Source organism: Beauveria bassiana (assembly GCF_000280675.1).
Source record: "Beauveria bassiana ARSEF 2860 unplaced genomic scaffold BBA_S00034, whole genome shotgun sequence".
Classification (NCBI taxonomy): Eukaryota; Fungi; Ascomycota; class Sordariomycetes; order Hypocreales; family Cordycipitaceae; genus Beauveria; species Beauveria bassiana.
In genome coordinates this window covers 37,360-63,842 of record NW_007930869.1, presented here as the reverse complement: position 1 = coordinate 63,842, position 26,483 = coordinate 37,360, and the positions used below count along the sequence as shown (strand labels likewise).

Genomic DNA, 26,483 nt, shown 5'->3' with positions numbered 1-26,483 from the left:
ACCGAACAGCAGATAAGGTGCCAGTGGGTGCCCAGTGCACTCAGAGGCGAATAAAGGTATAGCTTTCACCATGCTACGCCATCATACCTACCCAGATGGTAACAGTATGCCATAGGTAGGCAGCGCCTTACCCTAAGATCGCTGCGAATTCGCCTTCTAAGCGCTCCGCGTTGGGCGAGACATGCTGCTACGTTACTTGAAGAAACTAAAACGATAGCGGCGACACTCGAGACTGTGGCCTAGTCAGCACCCGTTCCGCGCAGCTGATCGGTACCAACTTCCAAGTGGCGTTGAGATTTCTTCTACTAGCCGCTTTATCCAGCTGTGAGCCTGTGACTGCGGGCCAAGCCTTATCAAGGTGTGACTGCGCACCAAGCCATATCAAGGTGTGAATATGTACGGTCAGGTCTTGGCAGGCCTAATAAGCCCCTGTTGCGGACTCTGGTGGAAACTCGGCTCGACCGCTCGCCCGTCAAGCTGGCCCGGACCCGACGGGGATCGGCCTAGAGCCGTTACCACCAAGGGGGCCACCGCAGCGCCCGTGTGTCATTCAGGATCGTAAACTTCAATCGTACAGGGCGTCTGTATCTTGCTAGATGCCACGATGCTTGCCAGTCTTGACATATGTCAAAACATGGTATGACGCCCTGAACTGGCGCTCATTCGGTGTACTGCTGTGTTCTCTTGAGACTTGCAGCACAGCGGTATTTCGTGCCGGGTCTGTCACCGCTGCATGCCATGTTGCTGCGTCGCGGGTCAGCAGTCATCAACTCACCCTTTCATCCACTGTCCTGGGCTTCTCACAATACAAGGCTTTTTTCGTAATGGAGTGTATTCGAACCACATGTCGTCTTGGTAATATCCGGGTATCAAAATGCTAATTAAACTACTAAACCCCCACCAAAGAAAAATAAAAACGCCCTCTGTATACATGCCAAATACCACACTTCAGAAGAGCTCTTCGGCATGTCTCACACATTGTCATTTTCTGCTTCACCGTCTGTTTCGGTATGATGTTCTGTTTTCGCACTGTTCGTGTCCGCGCTGGCCGTGCTTCTATTGTTTTGTGGCCTCTTCGGGCCTTGTTCCGCATCAGCGCCTGACTTGTTCACCGCTTCGAAGCTGTGCTCAGCCGTCTTGCCCTCGCACGCGCCGCCGCGCTGGACGAGCTCCATCTCGCTGGCATCATCAAACTGCGACCAGCGCCGATGCCTGCGCGTGCGCATGCGGCTGGCGCCCCACGTCACCAGTGTGCTCTGCGCCGAGTTCTTGGATATGGCCGGGGAGTTGGTGCCGAACCATCCCGGACACAGGTGTCGCGCGAAGCGGCGCACCGTTGGCATGCATCCGCAAATGACAAAGAGGTTGCCCTCGACAAAGCTGCGATTCTAGTCAGCGGGTTCTTTCTTCCATGTGTACGCGGTGGAGACGCGTACGTCCACACGTTGGCGGGCGCGGCATCCCACGACGGATCGGTGCTCCTGAGCGTCGCCGGTAAATAGACCAATCGCACAATCGACGTGGCAACTGTAACCGAAGCGATGCCGAAAATAGCAATCGCGCCCATCTTTTGCGCGCGGTCCATCTCCAGACGCAGCACCATGGGCGTCGGCAGCAAAAACAGCATGACGTCGGTGAGGATGTTGGACACGGCCGTGGCCATGTACAGAATGCCGGTGTCGAGGCACGCGCCCGTCTGGATGCGCAGGTCAAACGCCTTGCGCACGGGGTTGCAGTGGAAGAGCATGATGATGGCGATGGCGACCGTGTAGAGCGCGACTAGGACGATGCTCAACCACGTCGCGAGGCGGAAACAGCGCTGCGGAGAGAGCTGCAGGTAGATTCACAGCAGCGAGAGCTTGGTGAAGCCGTTGCAGAGCTGGTACACTGGGGCGGCGACGTAGACAAACTGCAGGGCGAGGTTGATGGGGATGCTCTGCGAGTGTTGTTGGAGTGTGTGCAAAGACGTACAATCGAGTATCGTTCGAATCGCTTGAGGGGCATCTCCCATGCGTGCGCGCACATACCTCCTTGGGCGATGGTGTCTACAGATTGTCAGAAGAGCTCAATGCAGGAGCAGCGTAAACCTACATGTGAGAATGGCTTGTGTGGCTACCGACATGATCCAAGCCAGAAACATGAATGCTAGCGAAATTGGTCAGCGACTGCATCTCGACACTACCGGTTCGTCGCGCACCGTCGTCAATCTGGAGCCCTTTAGACAGGTACAATTTCGTGTAATACCGCTGACACAAAAATGCCAATGCCAGAGGCCCCCCGATGCCAAACGCCAGGTAGTGCTGCAGCCAGTGGTTCTGCCGCGGGTTGTCAAAGTCAGGCGTGACGCCGTCGGGCGGCGTCATCAGCACCATTGGCGACAGGAAAGGAAGCCATATGTTGGTTCCTGCGCCGCCCATGTCCAGATGTGAACGCCTGCAGCCCTGGAAAAGGGGACTCGGCGGGTTTTCAAACAGTGAAGGGCAAAATGATCGTGGCAGAGGGAGAAGGGTTGGGGGCCGGTTGTACCTATGTATTAACTAAGTATTGTTCATTGGCAAAGCAAGGAGAGCAATTGTCATTGCCGAGAGCCGGCAAGACACCGAAGGGAGCATGGGGAGCCCAGATTTATTACTTATTATATGTGATTGACCTTGTGTTGGCTATTCCTTGCGACTTTGCCATGCTCTCACTTCTACATCGATCCCAACTTGGTCATTGGCAACTATTCGCTAGCCTCATTTGTCCAGACCCTTGTCGCACCACTCGTTCATCCCGACCGAGTTCTATCTGCAACCCGACCGAGTTCGTCCCATCTTCTTCATCCGAGTCCAGCCCAGAGGACCAATCCGTCCTCTTTCCAGTCGCCCTCACCAACGATCTGATCTGGCTTGCGTTTGCCACTGTCGCCCTCTGTGACGAGGCTGCCACCACTGGCCACCAATGGTGTAGGTCTCATCAAATCAAGCGGACATCCCGACATCTCCTCGCTGACTCGAATCGTGCCTCTCCTGCCTTTCGTCCCGTCCATCGCGCGCCTCTACCCCACTGCAGATGTTTCTAGCCTCATTGCCAGCACACAAATGCTGCAATATGCACATCTGGCTCCATTCGCCCCCTCAAAGACGACGAATTGGACCAATATTACATATCTAACGGGCACGCTGCCATGCCCACTCCATGGCCGCCAAAAGGATGAATTTCCCTCGTCTTCTCCGGCCTAGCGGTGATGAAGTGACGCTTTTATGGAGTGGCCTAGGAGACTCTAGGCGGCTGAAGATCCCCGCTCGTCAGACGGGATACAAGACAAGCGTCAGCTCTATTGATCCTGCTTGTCCGGCAGCAGAAAGTCTTTCACAACACTTTCCAAATCCTCAATCCTGTCTATCGCGTTTCATCAAGAAGATTTCTGTTGCCTTTGTAGTGATGGTGGCCGTCGGAGCCTCCGCGACACAAGGTCGTAGATGTGTATGTTACACATCTGAGGCGTGTCGAAATAAACTCACCAGTGACCATCGAATTAGTGTAACGATCTTGCGGCCCAGGACTCGCTGCGCGACAAGGTATTTATGCCTGGAAGCACCGTCTATGACGCCCAGCTCAAATCCTACTACTCCGCCAATGCTGCCCAGCACGCCTGGTGCATGGTTTTGCCCGCGTCGACTGCCGATGTGCAGGCGATTGCACGTACCATCAACCGGCATCAGTGCCCGTTTGGTATCCGCGCGGGCGGCCACTCGACCTGGAAGGGGTCCAATGGCGTCAAGAATGGCGTTACCGTCGACCTGAGCCACATGAATACGACAACCTATGATGAAGAGAAGGGCATCGCCTCGACACAGCCCGGCGCGCGATGGGGTACCGTCTACGAGGCTCTCAATCCGCACAACGTCAGTGTGGTTGGCGCGCGCACGTCTGTCGTCGGCGTGGGCGGCTTCACCACTGGTGCTGGCGTATGTACTTGCTTCGAGAGGGGTATGGTCGCTAACTGTCTGTAGTATTCGTTTCATAGCAACGCACATGGATTTTCCTGCGACAATGTTGCCAATTGGGAAATCGTCCTGGCCAATGGAACCGTGGTCAATGCTAATGCAAAGGAACATGCGGATCTCTGGAAGGCGCAAAAGGGCGGCTCCGGTAACTTGGGTTTCGTGACGAGAATCGACCACAGTGCGTCTCCTGAGCTTCTCCTTTGCAAAGCTAACACATAATAGTTGCCATATCTGGCAACCAGCTCTGGGGCGGCTTCACGCAGTACAATCTTGACAAGCGAGACGCCGTCTTCGACGCGTACCTTAACTTTGTCGACAAGACCGAGGACAGCTCGCCGGATCAAACCATTCTTGCCTTGCTCTGGGACAACAAGAATGGGTTCACCCTTCGCGCCATCCTCACCAATGCCAATGGCCAGGCAAACCGCCCAGCCTTCAAGGAGTATATGTCCATCCCCAACATTGGCAGCACCGTAACGTCTGGTCCGGAAAAGGACATAATCCCCCAATTCACCGGCCCTACACCTCTTGGTCAATAGTAAGCGCGAAGCTCAAAGACTTTTTCAAAGACAATCTAACTCTTGTTGAGCGCTAACTGGTTTACCGCCACGGCCAAGCACAGCTTCAAGTCGCTCGCCGCCATTGATGAGTTACACCATGCCCTCGTCCCCAAGCTGCAGGCCGCCGCGCCCAACGCCACCTTTAGCACGCTCATCTTGCTGCAGCCGCTGACTCCCGCCATGGTCCGGCACGCAGCCACACGCGGCGGCAACGTGCTCGGTCTGGAGGCTGTGGTGGCGGATGGGCCTAAGCTCAACTGGCTCTTTTCCATAACCGTCGACACAGAGGCGCACCAGAGGGCTCTGCTGCCCATTGCGCGATCTTTTGTGTATACAGTCAACAAAAAACAGCGCGACATGGGCACCTACGAGCCCTGGATCTACGTTTCCGCACTACGGAGCTGAGAACACGGCGCTGCTGGCTGCTGTATCGGCGGCATATGACCCGGCGGGCGTCTTTCAGAAACTGCGCAAGACGGGCTTTAAGCTGCATCCCCACCACTGAGAGCACAGGAGTGCGAGAGAGAAAAGAAGTGTGTATTGTGCCAGGAATAGAACTGCACGTGCTGAACGTTTATCTAGCATGAGAGATGATGCAGACGATACGCATGACGAATGAAATATGACGAATACAATATGGCGAATACAATACGTTTTACCTTGATTAATGTGCGATAATTGCCGTGGTTCCCCAGAGCGGTGATTGGAATGCGTAAACCTGTCCGTTGACTTTGTGTCGTGGCGCCTGAGGCGTCGAGTCTCAACCGGCGCCGCCGTCACTGCCAGGTCGCCGGGGTCGGCGCCGAGCCCGTGCTAATTGCGGATGCGTACCGGCCAGCATAGCACCACGACGCAGGCATGCTTTTCTTTCGATCTTCCTTTGACAATTTCTTTCGACATGGGCTTTCGTCATTTATTTCCGACTCTTAGTTTCGACATTATTACCGACATCTATTTTTCATCTTCGCCGTTAGGGGAATTTAGTGACCTGTTGCCTAAAGCAGATGTCAAGCAGCTCTTGTACTGACGCGCGTCAATATAGACTTTTAGAGGTCCCCACGAAGGCGTATGGATCGACACTCAAAGGCAACACCCCGTCGGCATCCTTCTCGCCAAACCGTTCTATTAGGCGTGCGTGCGCGTGCTCGCGCGGCGGAGCCGTCTGCGTGCTTTCGGCCAACCCCTTCATAGCTGGGCCCCTAGCTGAGTCGTGAGGCGCCTCCCGATCCTGCGCAGACCAATATCAGAAATGATAGAAGTTTCCACGATGCCGTTATCCGCGGGCAACTAGCTGGTGTCCACAGAGGGGCAGCTTGCGCAACGCTCATGACGCAGAAACGTACAGGATAATATAACGTTTCAATGCGCTTCACCCCACTGATAAAACACGTTGAGAAAGGAGTCTTAAATACACTGGGTCGCTCGCGTGGTCAATTCGTAGTAGTTATACTTATTCCAAATATCTCCCCAAGGAAGACACTGAATCAATTGAATCAATTCTTGGCTGCTCAGCGCGAACCCACGGACACTCTGCGCCGAGACGCTACCGCCCACGATTGCCATTGGCGTAGCTGGCGGAGGTCAACACTTGCGATAAGGTTTAACGAAATAGCAAACTAGCTTCAAGCAGTAACTGCACCGAGGCCACCCCGACTTTGAGCAACTCGGCACGCGACTGCCTCGCCCAAGCAATGCGCACGTCACAATTGCAACGACATTGAACATTGTGAGACGGAATCGAGCTACTTGGCCGGATGACAGCAAAGCATAAACGATAAGGCGTAACTCGATGAGTCCCGGCAGCGGGCAACTAAGTGCTTCGCTGCGCTTCGTGTCGCACAGGATATTGCGCACCACGCCGCGTCTCATTGCGCAAATAGCCATTTGCTTCGTCGTCACTTACTCTCTGGCGACCTTTGCGCCGGCGTGGTTTTTCGAGGGTTACGAAAACCCGCTGCTCTGGCACAGGCGGATCGACTCGTCCATTACCAAATCGACAGAAGATGTTCGGGTTGTGGTCTTTGGATCGCAGGATGTGATGGGGAGCGCAGTGCCGAGCTCAGATTCTTCAAGATCTTCGTGGACCCTGCAGCTTTGTAAAGAGGTGTGGTCGCAAGCCTGGCACCTGGATAGACATGGCTAATCTTTGACAGCTTGGTTGTACATCATATCGCTCTCTAGTGCCGTCGACAGATGCGCAACCCGCAATAGCATCGAACCATCTATATGAGACTTTGACCAACGAATTTTTGTCGTCTGTCGAAGGCGCCGATATGCTGGAGTCGCCAGCATCCGACTACGAATTCCTCAAGTCGCAATACCCCGTGCCAAAGACGCCTGATCTTACTGCACAAGTCGACAATTTTCTTTCCACAGCACCGGAGAGAAAGCAGTCGCGGAGTACTGTTTGGATATTCACGTTCGGAACATGGGAGGTTTGGAATCTCGCCGCTCTCCCCCCAGTGACGGCAAATGACCTCTTGGACGGCATGGTGGAACACATCTTTCAACAGGCCGAGCTTCTCTACCTAAAAGCGCTAAACCCGAGATCGATCGCGTTTTCCAACTTTTGGGCCGGTATGGAGCCGTCCGACATGCAGAGATTCATGGCGCCCAACGCACCACGGATACTTGACGAGCGAGCTCTCGAAACGTTTCGCATCCTCGTGCCGAAGCTCTTTGACATGACGCTGGCGCCGGTGTGGCAGACACGCCCGGCGCCACCGTACCCTCACACGCGAGCAGAGCACATGCGCAACGCTGTAGCCCTGACGCGGCGCTGGAACGAGCAAGTCGCGAAGCGCATGACGCAGTGGCGGGATAGGGCACGCTCAAAGCCCATTGGCGTGGAAGACGAGCATGTAATCAACACGAGCGACAGGCCCATGAACGACGCGGCCCTGCAGGATTTTGTGGCAAGCTTGCCCAAGGATATGCGCCCGGAGGAGGGAATATCAAAGGTGGCCTTCGCGCCGTATCCGAAGCGGATGGGCGAGCAGCTGGACTCGACGGTCGCCGGGATGACAGAGCTGATCATGAATGTGGAAATGATGAGAAGCGGTGCGCACGACTCGGCGGGCCACGGTGAGGCGACGGCGAACGCGTCGCTGTTGTTCGCTGATGTGTCGGCGCCGTGCTTTGCGAGTGCAATGGATATACCTGCAGGGCAGGGGGAGCGCGGCAGCATTGCGTGCGACGCGCCAGATGGCTATTTGTTCCATGATGCGTCTACTTGGAACCAGCGAGCTGTTGATGACATTGCGTCGAGGACAGCGAAAGATGTGTTTGATCATCTCTTTCCACCGTTGCAGTGAAGTTGGAGGAGAGGTAAGGAATCTGTTGATAGATACAAAAGTGCGTGGTGTTGTTTGTACCTTGACAGATTTCCTCAGTATACCATGGCATGTTTGCCCTGGGAGAGCATACGGAAGTCGATAAACAGCCAGCCCAAAAATTATGAATCAACTTCAAATGTCAGTTAGATTTGTTTCTCGCGAGAGAATGGGCTGATCATCAGCTTGCTTCCTCAATATCTGCGGTTTTCGAGGCTCGAGCAAGTTATGCACGGCATACAGCTGGTTCTCGCATATAACCCCCCCCCCCCCGGCATCGCTGCATAATAAAATAGATGCTATTATTATGAACGTATATAGGGCCTAATTCACATCAATGAAGGTGTGGGATCCGCATTTCTACTACACAATTATTGGCTACAGCCAGGCAAGAGCAGGGGTACGCAGTGACTATGCGGGATGGTGATTGGCTTGTTCAAGATGAATCATTCTGCGTAACACACATAAGCCCGTGTTCCGGGCGAAAACACAAACGCCGGAGACAAGAGGAATCAAGGAATGAATCATGGCCTATTCAGTCGCCGTGATGATGTGCAATGTGTGATTATGACAATCGTCTCTATCATTTGTGACCACGAATTGCAAGTGCCTCGAATGAATCATGTTCGACAGCGCAATCCCGGACAGCAGATTTGCGGCGAAACCGTGACAAACTGAGAGGCGTTTGCTGTACATATAGATAGGCCGTTTTAGATAAACAGTAGCATCTTGAATTGTAGTCAACGTGAGTCTCGCCAGACATTATCATTAAGCTCCGCAAGGTAAGAGAGCGCTGTTTTGACCTGCCCCCATCGCGTTAATCACCATGATGGATAAAGTACACCTTCAGAAAGCGACGCATTGTGCACAGCTGTGAGGAAGTGTTTAAGTCGACATCGTCTGAGAAATCAAGGGCGCAAAAGTTGGAATAGAATTGATGACTGAACCCTTGAAACAGAAAAAAGAAAAGCATACATCCCGCCAAACTATCCTCCGATGAGACAAAAAAAACCAGAGAAGCTAACTCTCCTCCAACATTCCAGGTTTTGTCAATCTCAACATGTCCCTCAGGGCAGCCGTCTCAGCCTCTTGCTTCGCCAACTTAATGCGCAGCTCGTCCCGCTCGCGCTTTAGACCGCTAACTTCAACCTCGAGCTCCGTGATGCGGTCGAGCTTCTTCTGCCTGTATTTCTGCGCGGCGACCTTGTTGCGCTGCCTCTTGAGGAGCACTTCCGGATCAGCGTGCTTGCGGTGTGCGCTCATTTTCGGGTAGGCAGCGGCAGCGAAAGAGGGTGTCTTTGACGTCGCGGGTGTCGGGTGCGTGCTCGCACAGCCACTACTCGTGCCGCTGCTCACCGTTGGCGGGTTGCTGTCGAATACGCCAAAGCCAGACCAATCGGCGGGCGGAGCAGGAGCAGGCGCAAGCAAAGGCAAGTCCGGTACGGTGACAGTCGTGAGGGCAGCATTGGTTGCGGGCGCGTTGATGACTCGCTGCAGCTCCTCATCCAACGTCCAGTCGAGGTCGTCGAGTTCAGGGCTTGCATCCAAAAAGGTAGGATCCGAGGGTGACCACCATGAGGAATTTTGTTGAAAATTCGAATATGGCTCTGGAAGAAAAAATGGTTCGTAGGCTCCTCCAGCTTCGTCTCCCCAGGCAGACCGAGATAGGATCCCGACATGCCCTTCAAAGGAGGATGAGCTGGCGGGAGCAGCAGGCACTTGCGGCGACTGCTGATCCCATTGTCTCAGGTTGTGATTGGCCTCTTGCGCGAGGCCAAGCTGCTGCTAAAAAAAAATGAGGAAAAGAGTAGTATGGTGATGAAGAGGAAGAGGCGATCCGGAATGGACGATCAGGACCGGCTTATTTAATGTCCAGCCATCTCCAAGCCTGATGGCGCAAATGGGCAGGCCGCCGCTGAACCCGCTGTTTGATTGGTAGGCGCGGGCTCCGTTGTGACTCACACATGCACAAACAAGGCTTCTGCACAAAAAACTTATTCAGACTTTGTGCACATTCTTGGGCTGCTCAATTCTCACGGGGCCACTCGTCGTTATCGACTGATCTCAGCAGAGAAAATGAAAAAATAAGTATATAGAAGAATTAATGTACCTTCAGCCGCCCACCTCATGCACAAGACTCCTGCAAGACTTGTTAGTTGATCAGAAACAAAGCAAATCCGTTTTCGTCTCGAACATGAGCAAGAGTCACACCATCACGAGGCGCAATTCAGTAGACAACCCAGATGTGCCGCTGCAAGACCCAGAGTGGCAGGGCAGGCCTTACTTGGCTTCTGTGACGGTCACCGAAAAGGCTTTCTTTCATTTGGCTTTGCAACATGGAAAGAAGGGAAATTAGGTGTAGTTTTATACCCGTTCTGCTCGAAAAAGCGCCGTGCAGCCTGCGCGTGGGCGTCTGCACGAGGTTTGTCAGGCCCGTTCACGTAAAAAAACATGTCCGGTTCGCTATACATGACCCGTTCTACTGCCGGCGTCAGACCTATGACAAATTGTGTCTTGCCTAGATCTGTATTCTGCCATTCAGTGAAGCAGCTCTGTAGTTTATCCCGTTGCTCTTGGGTCCTTTCCTCAAGAGACCAGTTGATCCAGACTTCAACCATTGCGTTGTAGGGCGGGTTCGGGTCATTGGTAGATGATCTTGACGGGGAATCAGGTGTCTGAGGTCTGATTGGAATTGAACCAGACATGGTCAGCAACTTATTCGAAAGATATTTCGTACCGTAACAAGTGACAACAGCTCCTCTGATGTTGTGATGGCAGAGTGTAGACATTGGTTAGAGCAGAGTTGGGGTCCCTTGCTGCTTATATAGCTCATTACTACGCCATCAATCTCTGTGTACCGTTACTCGAATGTCTCTAGTCTCTGATTCGAAAACAGCCACATAGTCTGTGATTCAGTGACCGCTAAACGGCCCTCCGTCGCGACTCGCGAGCATCAACCTGGTTTGTACTACACTTGTGTTGCAAAAACGTATCGTGTTGGGTACACAACGTCGGACAGTCGCGCAAGCGGGTGGAAAACAAAGCGACAGTACTGCAAGGACTGCCTGAATAGAGCTGCAATTTTGCTCGGTGTCTAATTACGTGGAAAAGCCTCAACAAGAGCAGCTAGTCGGCCCTCATCACCACCTGCTAGTGAGGTAGAAGTAGACGCTGGACAGAGGTAAACAAAATATAATATAAGCCTGTTAAGCTATGTTGCCAAGTCAATGTATTACCAGAATGCCTCCGCAGATCCGCGTAATCGATGAAATGCACGTCAATCTCCGACCGCAATGGGGTGAAGAGGGCCAAGCTTGTAGCCGAATGCCTCAAGTTGGAGCAGCATCTCCTCGAAATACGTGTCTGCCGCGTCTTGGATCACAAACTCGAGTTCCATCTCTACGGCGTGTACATTGTCCAGGTACGGCTTCGGGCCCTCCAGTCGACAATGGTGTATAGTAAAAACTGAGTCAGGTCCGAAAATGCCACAAAAAGAGTTCCTGGATAATCTCTTCCTTTGTTCTGCCGCTTGGAACTATAATCGTGACATTGATCTTAATCCCGTCACCATCTGTGGGTTGACATGCTGCGGCGGGCGAAGTCATTGCGTGTTGGTATGGGCTCCCAAACCGGGAAGGTAGCCTTCAAGTGTATGTGAATGTCTTTAAGAACTACTAGCGGTATTCAAAGTAGAGTCATTGCAGTGCTTCTTGTAGGTCCTTGCAAAAGGATGTCTGGGTAGGTGATTATGTTTGATGTCCGATTACCTTCTCTTTTGGTGCGCAGTCAGCGCAACTGCATCGACCCTTTTACCCAGTGATCACAACACAACAACTCTTCTGGGATATTGGTAGCTTGTGTCATGTGGAAGCAGCTAAATGACTCACCTCTTACGGCCACATGTAACATGAGTGATAGTCAATCACGAAGGCAAGAAGTTGCGCGCTTCTTATTCATTATTATCTACAGTAGAGGAAAGCCACGAATGTAAGCGCGGGCTGTTCAACCTTACTAGTCAGGACTCGGATTTACGAGACGATTTGGCGGTCATGACCTGAGTCTCACCTTGCGAAACCGCATGACGTACTGTCCAGTGTCACCAAGAGGGATGATGAATTTGGATTTGCAATTTGCGCGACTAAGTCGAATATCTAATTCCCTTATAAACCCAGTGTTTCCAGTCGTTGTTCCATGAAGTCAAGTACTCCGTCTTGCCAAGCACACGCCCTTGATACGCAGAATGAAGTACACAGCTTGCAGGTGGAAGTGAAATCTGATACGACCGGAGACGGGATGAACTGATTCTCAGTATCCATCTGCCCCATCTTCCATATTCCATATTCCATGTTCCTCGCGCTCCAACTTTGCCGAATTGATACCTTTCAGAGATGCTTCGAATTTGCTTGCGTTCTCAAGCAGCTAAGCCAATAGTCCGATGTCTACAAAATAAAATACACAAAGAAAAAAGAAAATTCCACAAAACTCATCCGTGATCACGTTCCTAATCAATTTCTGAAATGTAGGGTTGATCTCATCTGGATGATCAGGAAGAGCAGGCAAGGGGTGGACAAAAAAAAACGAGCGCTCCACCCACCACGCTAACCACCACACCACAAGACACACCACCACATTTGACGCGTTACAGATGAACGAAGGGCACCACGATACGCCTAAAAAAGCGCGTTTAAAAGGGATTTGTGAGTACCTTGAGTTCGAGGGCATCCCCTATAAGCGTAAGAAGCTGTACAAGTTTGTGGGCGTCTCACCAGCGCGTGGCAGAGCGATTCTCAACAGTAATGACCCGTCTGACCGCACCCACCACAACAACCTAAATATATAAGAAAAACGTGGCCGGAAGAGGGCTTTAAGCGAGGCTGACCTTAATTCGATCGAACAACTATATAAAGATGAAGGCTTCAAAGCCCAGCAGTTGCCCTGGGCCTCTGTGGCCCTTAAGGCCGCCAGCGATCTTGACCTCTCTGGCCGGACCGTACGCCGCCGGCTTAACGAGCGAGGGATACACAAGCGAATTGCTCAACAGGTTGACTACGTGTTGCCGGCTCTGGCTAAGAGACGGCTCGAGTGGGCACAGCACACATTGAACCTTCGCCCACGGGCTAAAGACTGGCACGAGGTCGTCTTCTCTGACGAGACGCACTTTGGATACGGCTCTGAAGGTACTGCCTGGATCGCCAGGAAAGCCGGCACTCGTGGCGATCCTGGTAATCTTTAGGAACGGAAGGAGCCTGCCGAGCGTGATCTCAAGCGCCTCCACGCCTGGGCAGCCGTGGGATACGATTACAAGAGCCCTCTTATCTGGTATGAGGTGCCTGGTAATACTAACGGCAAGATGAGCCAGAAAGTGTATCTGGAGACCGTTTTAGAGGGCTTCGTCAAGCCGTGCCTTATGAAGACCTTCGAGGACCTTAGCCGGCCACTTGTCCTCGAAGAAGATGGCGATAGTGGCCACGGGCCAGGTAAGGATAACCCGGTCAGGGCCTGGAAGGAAAAACACGGCCTACAGTACTTCTTTAATTGCCCTCAAAGCCCGGATTTATCGCCTATAGAAAACTGCTGGCTCGCGACTAAAGAGGCCTTACGCCAAAGACCTCATTGGGATGAAGATACTGTCAAACAGCTAGCCGAAGAAGGATGGTTAGCATTAAGCCAGGAGACCATCAACGCCTGGATTGAGAGTATGCCACACAGGCTACACCACGTCATCCAATTAAGTGGAAAACGAACAGCCTGGTGATTTTGCTACATAATGTGATTTTCTAGATATTTTTTGATGGTAATTTGACTTAACTGTGGTGGTTTTAATTATCGTTGTGTTGAATTGGAAAAGCGCTCGTTTTTTTTGTCCCCCACATGGCAGGCAAGGTCGCCCTAGGCAACCCCGCTAAGCCGAAAGCAAATACATGTGGCACGAACGGGGCCGCCCCATGCATGGCATCGCTAGTGCTAGCGCACTATTTACCTTCCTAGTATTTACTTACCGACGAAGGCGCATTATCGTTTGTGTACAACCAATGTATCGTCTTCAATTGATCCCATCAATACAGCCCGCGCCCGCGCCTCGTCGATATCATGGAAACTTTGGAGAATGCTGCAAATCGGACTTCTAGAATAAGTCGACTGCCTGGTCCTTCCGCGCCCTCAGGTTTATCCGAATTGAGCGAGTCACAACACAACACTCGCAATCAATCCGCCATTCCTGCTCTTGGCGGAGTCAAGAATTTGAAGCGCGAGATTCCTCAACCTGCCATCTCTCAACCAGAGCCAAAACGAAAACTCCTGTCCGAACGTGCTGCCGAGTACCTACCCAAGCCGGCGCACAGCTATGGCACCCGAGCGAACGTGGTCAAGGGCCTTGCGCTTACGAGTGCGTCCCAGTTGAGGTCCTCCTACCGACAACAGACAGATCAAGTGCCATCGGTCAGTAGCTTCACGAAGAGCTTGGGCCCTAGCAGAGAACGATCAGGCACAAAGATGACTGCCATTCGCCCTCCATCTGCGCGCCCTCCAGCTGCACGTTCGAAGGGCCAGGCGCCGCGCCCCAAAACATCTCACGGACACCGCGACGAAGACCTTCTCGATCAAACGACAATCACAAACGGTATGAGCCTCCGAGCGCAAAACAGGACCGAACATCAGGAGTTTTCCCCACCAGATGCGCCGATCTGACTGATTTTGTTGTAGCTTTCGACGTCGATGGACGAGTTGGAGAGATGGAATCGCAATTTAAGGAACTAAAGGACATAGTAAACAGCTCGCTTACAGAAAAAAAGGAATATGACGATGCCCTTGAGCTGGCAAAGACGCGCGGTAGGATGAGAAGAATCACAATTTATCGCTTGCAATATTCTGACTGATGCAGCGGCCGAACTCGAAAGCGATCGCCATAAACTGACCGGGCGCATTGAATTCCTGAATGCCGAGCTCGAAAGCTCTAGAGAGGAGCGCCACTCCTTGCGACATCAACTCGAGGAGATTCAGTGGAAGAACCAGCGAGAGGTTGATCAGCTCAACCGTGACCACTCGAGAGTTGTCGAGGATCTGTCTCGTCAGCATCGTACCGCAGTCGAAGATCTTGGCCGCGACCTGGATCTTCTCAAAGATCAAGAAACGAAGCAACATCAGGAGCACATCGAGTCAATCACCCGAAAACACCAAAAGGCCCTGGAGGATGAACGCCAACGCAAAGAACGGGAGATTCAAGATTTGCGATCGCGACTGGGCAACGAAGCACAGGATATGAATTTGAGCATTCAACGGAAGGAACGTGACTTGCAAGATTTGCGTGCCGAGAACGAGATATTTCGTAGCGAAATTGAGCGCCAAAAGAATCTCAATGGCAATCTGCAGTCCAACATTGCCGAGCTTGCTGCCGCCAATACAACGCTGGAAGCCAAACTGAACTCGGTTCGTTCACAAGTGGAGTTTCTCGAGTCTGGTAGCAAAGCACAATCCGACTCCTTTGCAAATATGGAGGCCAGGCTCCAAGACGCTCTTCGATTAGCTGAGGAAGCGAAGCAGAAGCTGATCAGGGAGGAAACTGAAAGGCGCATCCTTTTCAACAAATACCAAGAGCTCAAGGGCAACATTCGCGTCATGTGCCGAGTACGTCCATCTTTGGAGACTCCTAAGGAGGATCACGCCGGCATTTCCTTCCCGGACGACAAAACGTCGGCAGAAATTGTCCTCGCAGGACCGGAAGAGCGTAGCAGCCTAGGCGTAGTCTCGCGGAGGAACTATCCTTTCGAGTTCGATCGCGTCTTTATGCCGGCCTCCGAGAACGAAGAAATTTTCGGCGAGATTTCACAACTTGTCCAAAGCGCATTGGATGGCTATAACGTTTGCATTTTCTGTTATGGCCAGACCGGCTCTGGCAAGACTCATACCATGTCGTCGGACGATGGGATGATTCCCCGCGCAACACACATGATTTATGACACAATCAAAAAGCTAAAAGAAAAATCCTGGGAGTACTCCATGGAGGGCTGTTTTGTCGAGGTTTACAACGAAGAACTAAACGACTTGCTAGTACCGAACGAGCGTAATTCCAAGAAGCTTGAAATTCGGCACGACGAAGCGCGCAAGCAAACCACTATCGTCAATTGCACAATGGTCAAACTGAGCTCGGCCGATGTTGTCGAGACGATGCTAAGTGAGGCGCAAAAGAATCGATCAGTGGCAGCGACCAAAGCCAACGAACGCTCGTCTCGGTCGCACAGCATATTTATTCTTAAGCTCGTGGGGAGGAACTTGGCCACTGGAGAGCAGTGCGAAGGCACATTGAATCTAGTAGACCTGGCAGGCTCGGAGCGTCTCAAGCACTCGCAGGCCGAGGGCGACCGCATGAAGGAAACGCAGAACATCAACAAGAGTCTCAGCTGTCTGGGTGATGTGATTGAAGCTCTGGGTCGCGGATCCGGCCATATTCCGTACCGCAACTCCAAGCTGACGCACCTCCTTCAGTACAGCCTTGGTGGTAACAGCAAGACTCTGATGTTCGTCATGGTGTCACCGCTGGAGGCGCACCTCAAAGAAACGCTGACAAGCTTACGATTCGCGACCAAGGTAACCATGGCCCGTAAACCAACATTCTCTTTGAGGCATATCAGACTAACGGCATATCTGTAGGTGCATAATACACATATTGGAACGGCCAAGGCCACGAAGAGGATCAAAGGTGGCGACTAGCCAGCTAATGCCTATAGTGTTGGCTCACGGTAATTCAAAGCAAATTTTGACCATTCCCATGACTATCTACCTAGGGAGTGACCTACGTTGCTACTCGGAATTACCTTGAAGTACTGTAGGTGCTTTTCCAGGCCTCAAGCTCCTGTATGGTTTGTGGTGTTATGAATTATATATGCATTATGTCGGCTAGAATCAATTTTTTTTTTTTTTGCACATCGGGGAAAGGATACCTTGGGAATCAGCGGGTTGGACTTGAATATATCTCTTTTTATCTATCTTACTGTGTCTCTTTCATTTTTCGCATCTGGAAAGTCGGCAAGCAGCTTGCAGCGTGAGCCACGGAGCCGCTGACGTTTGGCGGGGCTGTTGGATCAATTATTATTGGCGCCAGCCTCGACAACTTCGTCTCCCTTTTTGCAACAGCATTCGAGCTCAAGTACTTGGTGAGGCAAGGGTGTCCAATGCGTGCTTCTCTTGCTTTGAAAAGATACTAGACCAATCAATAATATGCGGGCACCTCTTTTGCCATGATCGCAACGCGCATGTCCATCCTTGAGCATCCTCAACACACCCCACGAGCGTAGCCGCCTGGCGTTGCGTTCATTCTGATTTCGTCAGCAAGCGGCCTGTTTACGCCGCCGCGCCAGGCACAGGGTCATTGCATCTCAACATGACGAAACCATCAGCTGGCCTGGAAAGCTCAATATGGGCTCCCCTGAAGCAACAGCACCGCAATGGTGCGACCACCAAATCGTCCTCGGTCCACGAGAGCTTGCGATCCCGCTCTGTGCCGCCACCCCCACCGTCCACCATGACAGCGCCCGCCAAACCAAACAGCACACCGCTTGGCACGCGTACGTCCACAACTCTCGCAGCCGGCCTGACGCCGCCGCAAGCGCTACACCGGTTTGAGCAAGCATGCCAGCGGCTGCGCTGGAAATTTCTGGACCTCGAGGCCGCCTATCAACGAGCGCTGGCGCCGTCGGCGTGGGTTTTTACCCCCGAGGACGCGGAGCGCAATTTCAAAGTCGACTTCTACGAGTTTTACGCGTGGATTGAGCAAGCGATTGTGCTGTTATTGCTAGTTTTTGCCGTTTCGGTCCCGCGGGAGCGCTACAGCAGCGGCCGCGCCGGGTCCTCGTCGCACGCGTACCATCATAACGTGCTGAGGGCGCTCGACGAGGACACGAATCCACTGCACGAGGTGCTGGGAAAGGGTGACGTCAACCAGGCGCTGTGGAAGGCCAAGGAGCTGCGGAACCGTTGGAAGGACGCTGCCGAGGGCAGGGAGACGCCGCCGCTCAAAATGTACGACTTGGCGTGGATCGTGGGCGAGGTCCTTAAGGGACTTGAAGGTGGCTACACGGTGGCGAGAAGCATGGTCGCGACTGAAGAGATCATGGTGGATTATGCGTCAGACAGCGGCGAGGGGTGGGATTGGATGGTTGAGGCAATGGACTGGGAGCCATAGCCAGGGCGCTATTCCCGGAGTGCAACTGCATAGAGTTGGTACTCTGTACTGGAAATGAAACCTTCAGGCTCTCTTCCTGTAGCAAGAATTAAAGCCGCTCATTGCTTTGGTCTTGTTTATTGATTAGCAGTAAAAGCGTTAGCTGGTAGCTCGCTCTATGGTTTTTTCCTGCTGAGTCCTGTGGCGTGCTTGCCCCTCGTCTACAGTCAAGAAGAAGCGCAAGAGAATAGTATAGAATCATTCAGAGTAGTGCTATTTGCACTCATATTACTTTGGTCCCTACTTTTTGCGCTACACATATCTGCCCGTGCTTATGAGGTTCAACTCACACCAAAGCCACCCAGGAGTACGGATAGTAACGTTGGGCATTACGACCAAACTAGCCAATTTATGGCCGCATATTGGCTATCACTTGCGTCCATTCACGCGATCAAGGATGTGGACGTCGTTCAAGTTCTTGTAGAACACATACCGGATGGATTGGGAGTGCTCATGTGCTCCGAGCCGTCAACCGCCACTACGACCTAGCCGTCCTCGACAGCCCTATGAAACTAGACGAATTTTAATCATTATGATTCATAGAACTGGGTATACGTAGATATATCCTCGATAGTAGGGTATCTCTCATTCTCATCTTTGTCAGGCGGAGGGGGGATTATACCGTGAATGCCAGTTTCGTTGTCGCGGCCCTGGGCAGTGAATCGCTGTGGCATCGTATATCTTCCAGCCAAGTCCGGCCTGAGAACACTTCCTTATATAAGAAAACGGTTTCTTTAGAAGTAGCCACCCTCACAATAACAAAATGCAGCACAAGGTTAACGCGAGACTCTGTGGTAATGATAGGTCAGCGGTCGATGCTGATTTTCTACAGGTGCGTGCCATGCTCTTTCGTCACTAACCGAGGCCAGATCCGTCAAATTTAACGCAGGCTAAACGTTTGTAGTATGTTTCTGGTCAGATACCGTGCCGCATGCTGTGAATCCAATTCTCTGTTCCTTTGCATCCACATACTCGACCGACTCGCCAGCCACTCTCCTTTTATTACTGAGTCTTCCATCATTCAGGCAAATCGGTGTATGTGACTCTATCCGTTGCTCTCACTGGCCTAAAAAAAAAAAGAAAAACTTATTTCCCATAAGCATAAGCCTGTACTAAATTGCTGGTTGTATTTAACAACGGTGTCATTGACGTCCTTCACCAATACCTTAAAAGCTTCGTCAAGATAAATTTCTAGCAGTTGAACATTATGTGTTCGCGTTTATTGAAAGTGGAGTAGAACTCTATACCGCAGCGTAACTATTATATGCTTTTGATCTGATAGAAATTCTGTAATAGCGTGGTTGGTATTCTATATCGTGATTAGAAAGGCGAGGCGGGCGTGTTAAGATGATTGTGATGTTGTTGGGTTGGAACTGAGCGAATGGGATAGGGTTTTTAAGCTCTAAGGGATACCTATAGTCTGACCTGGACCTAGATGTAGTATTAAGCTTGATTGATACTAACTAATTTTGGGTGACTTTTTGTTGTGTGGTAGATTTGATGGTGATTTGCTCTGGCTACCTTGGGCTGATTGTACTGCTTTTATAGACCGTTCTTGTGAGCCTCCTTACGAGTGATCCTGGTGTAGCCTTTGCTCTACTTAAAGAAAATAAACACGTAGGTCTAATGTTGAACGCTTCCTCTAAATTCGCCGTATTATTTGTCTAGATCTATCTGTCTCTGGCTTGGTTGTAGTGGCGACACTGGTCATCTGCCGTATTTCACAGCCAGTGACAGCGTCGCACTTCACCACATGCCAGTCAATTACTGTACCAAACCAAAGCATCTCAACACTGGCAACAACCACATGCCGCGTACGCCCCGATAATACACAGTTCGACCTCCATTTTTACCTTGCCGCACGAACTCCATTCGAACTGACCCCTCCACAAGACACTGACCCCGGCCTGCGCACTCTACGCTCACCCGCCGGTGAGCATGACGCGGCGCTATTAGCCACCCTTGCCAGGCATCTCTCAACACTCACCACTCTCACACCTCACACTGCACCAGCTCTTTTCTGTTTCAACGGCATGAGATTTTCCCTCGTCCGCTGTGACCTGGTCCAGCCGCCATGAAAAGAGCAAACTCTCTCCTACCACTCCTTCTCGTCCAGCCTGCCAGCGCGCTGCCTGCCTGGCTTCTGAGCTGGCCGTGGTCCCCCAATCTCGACAACGGCACGCTCCAACCACAGCCGCAACTATTGCCAGAGCTTCCCCGTCACGGCAAGCCAGCTGATGGCTTCGATTTTCCGCATCGCCCTTGGTTTCCATCATCTGGCTTCGTCGCCTTGGGTGACTCCTACTCGGCCGGCATTGGCACTGGCATCAACGGCTCCGAAGTCGACTGCCGTCTGGGCAGCCACGCCTACCCTGTCCTCATCCGCAATGATATGATGTCTTACCAGAATGATTGCGACAAGGCAACCACATTTCAGCATTTGTCGTGCACAGGCTCGACTATACAAGACGTTCTTGCTGGCGGCGACCATTCCCAGGTTGACCTCCCCAACACCACTACCTCTTCCGATTTCGCCCTCCTCTCCATCGGCGGCAATGACTTGGGCTTCTTTGACATCATAAATAGCTGCATCTTTCGCTTCTACTCGCTCTACTCTGGTACTTGCGAAGCCGCCCTTGAGCGCTCCGAGGCGCAGGTTGCCGGCCCCGAGTTTGATCAGCACTTGCGTCTGCTCATCATGGAGATTTTGGACAGAGTGCTCTGGGAGAAGCGTCCATGGTTCACCATCACCGTTACCGGCTACGCGCGCGTCTTCAACGCCGACACTCCAGAGTGTGATGACTATACCCTGGGAATGTGGTGGCATGGACCGAAGCTCAAGCAGACCTGCGCAGGAAGATGAATCGCATGGTGATCAACGTCAATCGCCGGCTTGAGCAGGCCATTCGCACCATTAATGAGGCATTTACAGAACCAAGAGTCTTGTTTGTGGATTACGACGATGTCTTTGAGGGTCATCGCTTTTGCGAGCCGGGGGTGGTTGAGCCTGATTATCTACGCAACGAAACCTGGTTCTTTCTTGTCGGCGGCGATGACAACGATGGCTCAACCATGCCTCGTAAGCCGCTGCCCCCTAATGCGGCCCTGAACGATTCGGAGTCATTGCGCGGTGGAGAGATGGTTGGGCAGAATTCGATGTGGTATGTTCCGACATATTACGGCAAGACTTTTCATCCAGTAAGTTCTATTTACGACTTGGCTTATTCACTCGCGTCTCTAACGTTTCCACAGCGGACGAAGGCCCACATGGCCATTCGCGACAGAGTCTACCAGACTTGGCGAGACATGGATATATTATCCACTCAGCCGCTGAATGAAGAGTTGTGATAGATGAACGTTATGTGCAAATGTTTTCGCAGCACTAGCTCCTTCTTATAATGCAATTTTGCTTTTTCACCAGCATATTAGCCGCGTAAAAATGGCAATCAAAATGGCCAATCAAACACCTTTTCTCACATACCGTGTTACAGTGCTTGTGGTAACGTTAAGCTTTTGGCGCTGCTTACAGGACTCCAGCATCAGCCACGTTGGCAGCCGAATGCGGCCGGACTAACTTTGATGCCCCGTTGCAAGTCACCTACCCCAGGCACCAATGCTTGTCTGCATCGAGCCATCACGCCGCGCCAGACGTTAATTGCCTGCCCACGCTGCATCGACCCGCGCGCGACATTCATCACTTCTCATCTCTTTCTTCCTGTATATATCGTCTCTCATAGCGGGCTACGGTTTCGACCCCCTTTTGCTACCCTCTGAGCCATTTTGGCTTTATCTGCTCGCCATACTGCCACCATGGCTCCAGAAGCCAAAGGTATGCGCTGACCCACCCACCATTGCACAGCATCACCCTCTCTCTAATCGTCATCATCACAGGCGCAAAAGATGCTGCCAAGTCTGCCAAAAGAGACACCAAGGGCGGCACCATCAAGCTGAAAAAACAACCCCCCAAACATAACAAACCCGGCAACTGGCGCGACGGTAGTGTCGTTGAGGGTACGTGCGCACTGGCCTCTCTTGTCGCATCGCTAACACATGGCAGACGAAAAGAAGAAGAGTGTCGGCTCGCCCACCTCTGCCGCCTCGCCTGGACCAGTCGTGAATCAACTCGACGATGATGCCCGCGAGGCTTTTGCGACTGGCCGACCCCTCGAAGACTCGCCCGATCTGCAACAATGCAAGCACTGCAAGAAGAGCATTCTCAAGACAGCGACCAAGGCGCATATTGCCGCATGCCTTAAGGTGAAGAAGGAAAAGGCTCAGCGCAAAAAGGAGGCTAGGGAAGCCCGTGAGCGAGCCAAGGAGGCTGCGCGCGAAGAAGAGGCTCGCAAGGCCGATGACAAGGACGATGACGATAGCGACGATGATGACGACAAAAAGGGCACAAAAAAAGCCGGCAAGAAGCTTGAAGAAAGCAAGGGCAAGAAGCGCAAAGCCGACGGCGAGCCTGAGAAGGCGCCCAAAAGCAAAAAGAAGAAGGATGAACCCAAAGCCAAAGTGCCCAAACCAAAGGGTATGGCCTGCGCGCGCTATGCAATATGGTGCACTGCTAACATTGACAGGGCCTGTCGACGTGGAGCGGCAATGTGGTGTCATTTTGCCGAACGGGCAGCCATGCGCGCGTTCACTTACCTGCAAAAGTCATTCGATGGGCGCCAAGCGTGCAGTCGCAGGTCGTTCGCTGCCGTATGACATGCTCCTAGCCGCGTATCAAAAGAAGAATCAAGCAAAGCAGCAGAGTATGTCTACTCCAGACATCATCTACCCTCTCCATTACAGTTTCCGACTAACCTGCTGCAGAGGCTGCTTTGGATGCCAACGCCCCTGTTCCGGACGAGGACGAAGATAACCAGGGCCCCGTCGATTCAGACGAGGAAACTGGCGCCGTCATGGCCGCCCTCAGCACTTGGAAGCCCAAGCCTCTCGTTCCTCAGCCCATTTTTGCCCCTATCAAGCGGCAGTACCAGCTCGCGCGTCTCCACGAGCAGCTTCAGATGGCCACTAACGGCGGTCGGACCAATATCTTTCAAGTCATTGGCTACGGTGCGCAGAGGCTGCCTGAGGGCCATCCGGGGTTGGAGGACGGCGATGCGGAGGGAGAGGATGTGGGAGCTATGAGCTTCCCGACGTCGGCGAGGTCAGGGTCGTTTGCGATTCCGGCAACGCCTTCGCGTCCGACGCCTACAGCAGCGAGGGGCTGATGTGAGTCGGGATGCATGAGTGTCAGAGTGCAGATAAGTGTTGCGGTGCATTTGAGCGTTGGGGTGCATATAACGAAATTGCATTACTGAGGCGTTTTTGGCTTATGGGCTTGCGAGAGACTTGATAAACGGGTTATTTGAATGTTTATTGCTTTAGTTTATACCCCTGGTCATACCGGATTTTTGTATTATGGCAACAAGCCAGTGACCATGATTTAGTATGAGCATTTGATTACAGACAGCAGACAGCGTGGATGCTTTTAATGTTCCGTCGCGAATAGCGAATACATCGATTACTTGGCGAATCTCGAAAAAGGAATTGCAAAACAAAAAGTCAGTAGTTTTGTTCTTGAATCATCTGCAACGGATGGGAAAGCACATATGCAAATGCGTAGGTTGTGGAGTTACGCTGGCAAACTGGGTAGGCAATATACCACCACCCCAGATCAGGATGACGTCGTTAATGGGCTCGGCAGTGAGTGGCACATGCCAATGCCGCGGCGCCACAACGGTGCGAGCTCGGTCTTACGATAACGGTTGATCTAACACTTCACTAAACATCACGCTGCAATTAAATGCTTGCTTCCTCCCTCACCATTCCGTACTTCTCGGTTGAATATACCAGCACATTGGCTCAGTTGGTCTTTACTTCCATACATTGAGGAACCGTCCGTCTTGACAACCTCAGCATTTCTCTCAGCGCAGACGCCTCAGCGGCATGGCTTCCTCACAAGCCCTCGAGGCCCTCGGCCACGCCCTCTCCGGTTCCTTTGGCACCGCCACGTCCACCGCAGTCCTCGCGCCGCTTGACCTCGTCACCACGCGCCTCAAAGTTCAGCGACAACTTGACGACCACGCGCAGTACACTGGCGTCCTCGACGCCTTTCGCAGCATTTTACGCGACGAGGGCCTTGGGGCTTTTTACAGCGGCCTCGGCACCGACATCGCCAAGTCCGTCATCGACTCGTTTCTTTTCTTTGGCTTTTACAATCTTTTGCGGCGGCGCAGCGGCAAAGCGCCCGGCGTGCTGCAAGAGGTGGCATTTGGCATGCTCGCGGGCGCTGCATCCAAAGCGTGCACGGCACCGCTGTCAAATGTCGTTGCCAGGCGTCAGATGACGCCGAGCGAGGAGGATATGCGGTCGGTGACGCAGACGCTGCGGGATATGCGCAGAGAAGGCGGCGTCAAGGCGTTGTGGGCGGGCTACTCGGCGACGCTGGTGCTGACCCTGAATCCGAGCATCACCATGTTGCTGAACAGGAGGCTGGCGGAGCGCGTAATTCCAATGCTCGAGGAGGAAACGGACGTGCCGGTCGCGTGGGCGGCGTTTCTGCTGGCTGCGACCAGCAAGTCGGCGGCAACGGCGCTGACGTACCCATTTCAGACGGCCAAGACGATGCTGCAGATTCCGAATGCGGGCTCGGATGAAGAGGATGGGTTGGAGGAGGAGGAAAAGGAAAAGAGGAGGAGAAAGAGGAGAACGTTATGGGCGAGGCTGGTGGCGGCGTTTGATCGGACGATTTTTGGCATGATTCTGAGGCTGATGAAGACGGAGGGGCTCAGGGCGTTGTATGATGGCATGGAGGGTGAGCTGCTCAAGGGATTTTTTAGTCATGGCCTGACTATGCTGGCCAAGGGCTTCTTTCACCGGTTGGTAATTCGCGTTTGGATCATGTCGCATGCCCGTCGTTCACTCAAGACGTCTGGCTGAGCTGCTGCCAAATGTATTATTTACGTCTATGTATATACATGTCTATTAATGTCCAAGTAAGATCCCTCGGGCTAGCATTGGAAGGTTACATTTGTACGCTCCACGGTGTTACCGCCACGCGCCGAAAAGCCCGTGCCTTCGGACTTTAACGCAATCATGCCGTTCGGAAGCGATGTTTTGGGCGTGGGCACTTGGTCCATCCACGTCAGCGGCGTATCGCAGACAAAGCACGACGAGGGCCCGTCTTCTTCCGCTTTTTTGGTGGTTCGGTTCGACGGCGGCGCCATAAACAGCTTGATGCAGCTCAAGCACAGCACGTGCCCACACTTGACGGCCATAGCCGGGCTGGAGGCGTTGGTCAGCGTTTTTCGACACGAGGGGCAGATGCGCGTGTCGGTCGCCTTGGTCGGTTCCGGCTGCACGTCAAAATGAATTGTAAGGAGGTGCGACATGGTGAGTGCGTGCGGGCTGTCGCTAGCGGACGCGGGACAGACGGCGACGGGCTTGGCTTTTTGAGAGGCTTCGAGGAGTTTGGCATCTTTGGTGGCATCGGGTGTGAGCGACGGTGTCCAAAACGATGGTAACGAGGGCTTGCTGGCCTGTCCTTCGTTAGTCTTTTAGTGTTGCACACAAAGCGAGTTGTAAAGGTGAACCTTTTCGTCTTCAATGGCTTTCCTCGCTTTGGCCCGATCTTCTTTGGCTATCCTCTCCAGCTCGTCCGCGTCTAGCTCAAATTTTCGCTTCCCACTTATAATTCTTAATGTATCGTTATTTTCTCCCTTGCTCGTCTCGTCTGGTTTCGCAGCAGGTCTGGCGCCGTTGGAGAGCCCTGCCTGCGTGAGCTCAAAGTCGCGGACGGCCCGGCGCTGATCCTCGTCGTTATGAGCGGCCTGCACCCGGATGGTTTCGCGCTCCGCCTGCCTCCGTGCCTTTTCGGCACGCTTCATGTCCTGTTTTTGCGCGAGCATGTTGGCGAGCGCGCACTCACGGCAAAATACATCGCCGCGCGGGCACGAGACCGGGTCCCGCGCCAGCTCCAGGCACAAACTGCACGATCCAAACGGCAAAAATGAGTCGCTGTGCAGGCGCGCCGACTTGGATGCCCAGTTGGCCTTGGCGAGGGATCGCTCGTGTGAGGTGAAGACGGGGCGAGTCGTGTTTCGCTTGCCTGGTACGGTTAGAGTTGGCCGATCCTCTTGGAGAGTGATGGGGCATACTATGCGACATTTTGTAGCCACTGACTTTTCGATTGTGCGCGAACTTAGCCTATGTCGTAGAATATCTTGCAGGCTTAGCCGGTGAACCGTTGGGGGTCGAAGAATATGTGTCGGGTTTGAGAAAGCATTTCGGAAAAAAGTACCCCAGCTTGTGCCTGTCACCGTGGGGTCAGCTTACACCCACTTAAGCTTACTGGATCGCGCGTCACAATTTCGAAAATTTGGCCACCATTCTATGCACC

General features: G+C 52.7%; 10 protein-coding genes across 10 annotated transcripts; 7 read left to right on the top strand and 3 right to left on the bottom strand.

Annotated features, from left to right (window-relative positions):
* Nucleotides 1-971: 971 nt before the first annotated feature.
* Nucleotides 972-2,417, bottom strand: BBA_08356 (integral membrane protein (Pth11); the record flags this gene model as incomplete). Its single annotated transcript, XM_008603453.1, has 6 exons — nt 972-1,380; nt 1,437-1,790; nt 1,848-1,936; nt 1,972-2,045; nt 2,092-2,145; nt 2,198-2,417. The coding sequence occupies 6 exons, from the start codon at nt 2,415-2,417 to the stop codon at nt 972-974; spliced, it is 1,200 nt and encodes a 399-aa protein (XP_008601675.1).
* A 760-nt stretch (nt 2,418-3,177) lies between these two features.
* BBA_08355 (FAD binding domain-containing protein) lies at nt 3,178-4,954 on the top strand (the record flags this gene model as incomplete). Its single annotated transcript, XM_008603452.1, has 5 exons — nt 3,178-3,465; nt 3,522-3,950; nt 3,996-4,167; nt 4,212-4,527; nt 4,579-4,954. The coding sequence occupies 5 exons, from the start codon at nt 3,178-3,180 to the stop codon at nt 4,952-4,954; spliced, it is 1,581 nt and encodes a 526-aa protein (XP_008601674.1).
* A 1,384-nt stretch (nt 4,955-6,338) lies between these two features.
* BBA_08354 (uncharacterized protein) lies at nt 6,339-7,863 on the top strand (the record flags this gene model as incomplete). The annotated part of the gene is made up of 2 exons (XM_008603451.1): nt 6,339-6,653; nt 6,703-7,863. The coding sequence occupies 2 exons, from the start codon at nt 6,339-6,341 to the stop codon at nt 7,861-7,863; spliced, it is 1,476 nt and encodes a 491-aa protein (XP_008601673.1).
* A 1,038-nt stretch (nt 7,864-8,901) lies between these two features.
* On the bottom strand, nt 8,902-10,586 carry BBA_08353 (b-ZIP transcription factor IDI-4; the record flags this gene model as incomplete). Its single annotated transcript, XM_008603450.1, has 2 exons — nt 8,902-9,666; nt 10,365-10,586. 2 exons carry the CDS (start codon nt 10,584-10,586, stop codon nt 8,902-8,904), a joined length of 987 nt encoding a protein of 328 aa, XP_008601672.1.
* A 1,940-nt stretch (nt 10,587-12,526) lies between these two features.
* BBA_08352 (kinesin related protein 1) lies at nt 12,527-16,527 on the top strand (the record flags this gene model as incomplete). Its single annotated transcript, XM_008603449.1, has 7 exons — nt 12,527-12,674; nt 12,795-13,103; nt 13,167-13,577; nt 13,870-13,915; nt 13,947-14,500; nt 14,584-14,709; nt 14,762-16,527. 7 exons carry the CDS (start codon nt 12,527-12,529, stop codon nt 16,525-16,527), a joined length of 3,360 nt encoding a protein of 1,119 aa, XP_008601671.1.
* Nucleotides 16,528-17,257: 730 nt separating this feature from the next.
* Nucleotides 17,258-18,058, top strand: BBA_08351 (uncharacterized protein; the record flags this gene model as incomplete). The annotated part of the gene is made up of 1 exon (XM_008603448.1): nt 17,258-18,058. The coding sequence occupies one exon, from the start codon at nt 17,258-17,260 to the stop codon at nt 18,056-18,058; it is 801 nt and encodes a 266-aa protein (XP_008601670.1).
* Nucleotides 18,059-20,171: 2,113 nt separating this feature from the next.
* Nucleotides 20,172-21,445, top strand: BBA_08350 (esterase family protein; the record flags this gene model as incomplete). The annotated part of the gene is made up of 3 exons (XM_008603447.1): nt 20,172-20,890; nt 20,953-21,295; nt 21,350-21,445. 3 exons carry the CDS (start codon nt 20,172-20,174, stop codon nt 21,443-21,445), a joined length of 1,158 nt encoding a protein of 385 aa, XP_008601669.1.
* Nucleotides 21,446-21,907: 462 nt separating this feature from the next.
* BBA_08349 (SAGA complex component) lies at nt 21,908-23,313 on the top strand (the record flags this gene model as incomplete). The annotated part of the gene is made up of 5 exons (XM_008603446.1): nt 21,908-21,926; nt 21,989-22,108; nt 22,155-22,625; nt 22,675-22,851; nt 22,913-23,313. 5 exons carry the CDS (start codon nt 21,908-21,910, stop codon nt 23,311-23,313), a joined length of 1,188 nt encoding a protein of 395 aa, XP_008601668.1.
* A 718-nt stretch (nt 23,314-24,031) lies between these two features.
* On the top strand, nt 24,032-25,024 carry BBA_08348 (mitochondrial carrier protein; the record flags this gene model as incomplete). Its single annotated transcript, XM_008603445.1, has 1 exon — nt 24,032-25,024. One exon carries the CDS (start codon nt 24,032-24,034, stop codon nt 25,022-25,024), a length of 993 nt encoding a protein of 330 aa, XP_008601667.1.
* A 71-nt stretch (nt 25,025-25,095) lies between these two features.
* On the bottom strand, nt 25,096-26,251 carry BBA_08347 (RING finger domain-containing protein; the record flags this gene model as incomplete). The annotated part of the gene is made up of 3 exons (XM_008603444.1): nt 25,096-25,623; nt 25,678-26,192; nt 26,242-26,251. The coding sequence occupies 3 exons, from the start codon at nt 26,249-26,251 to the stop codon at nt 25,096-25,098; spliced, it is 1,053 nt and encodes a 350-aa protein (XP_008601666.1).
* Between the last annotated feature and the right edge of the window lie 232 nt (nt 26,252-26,483).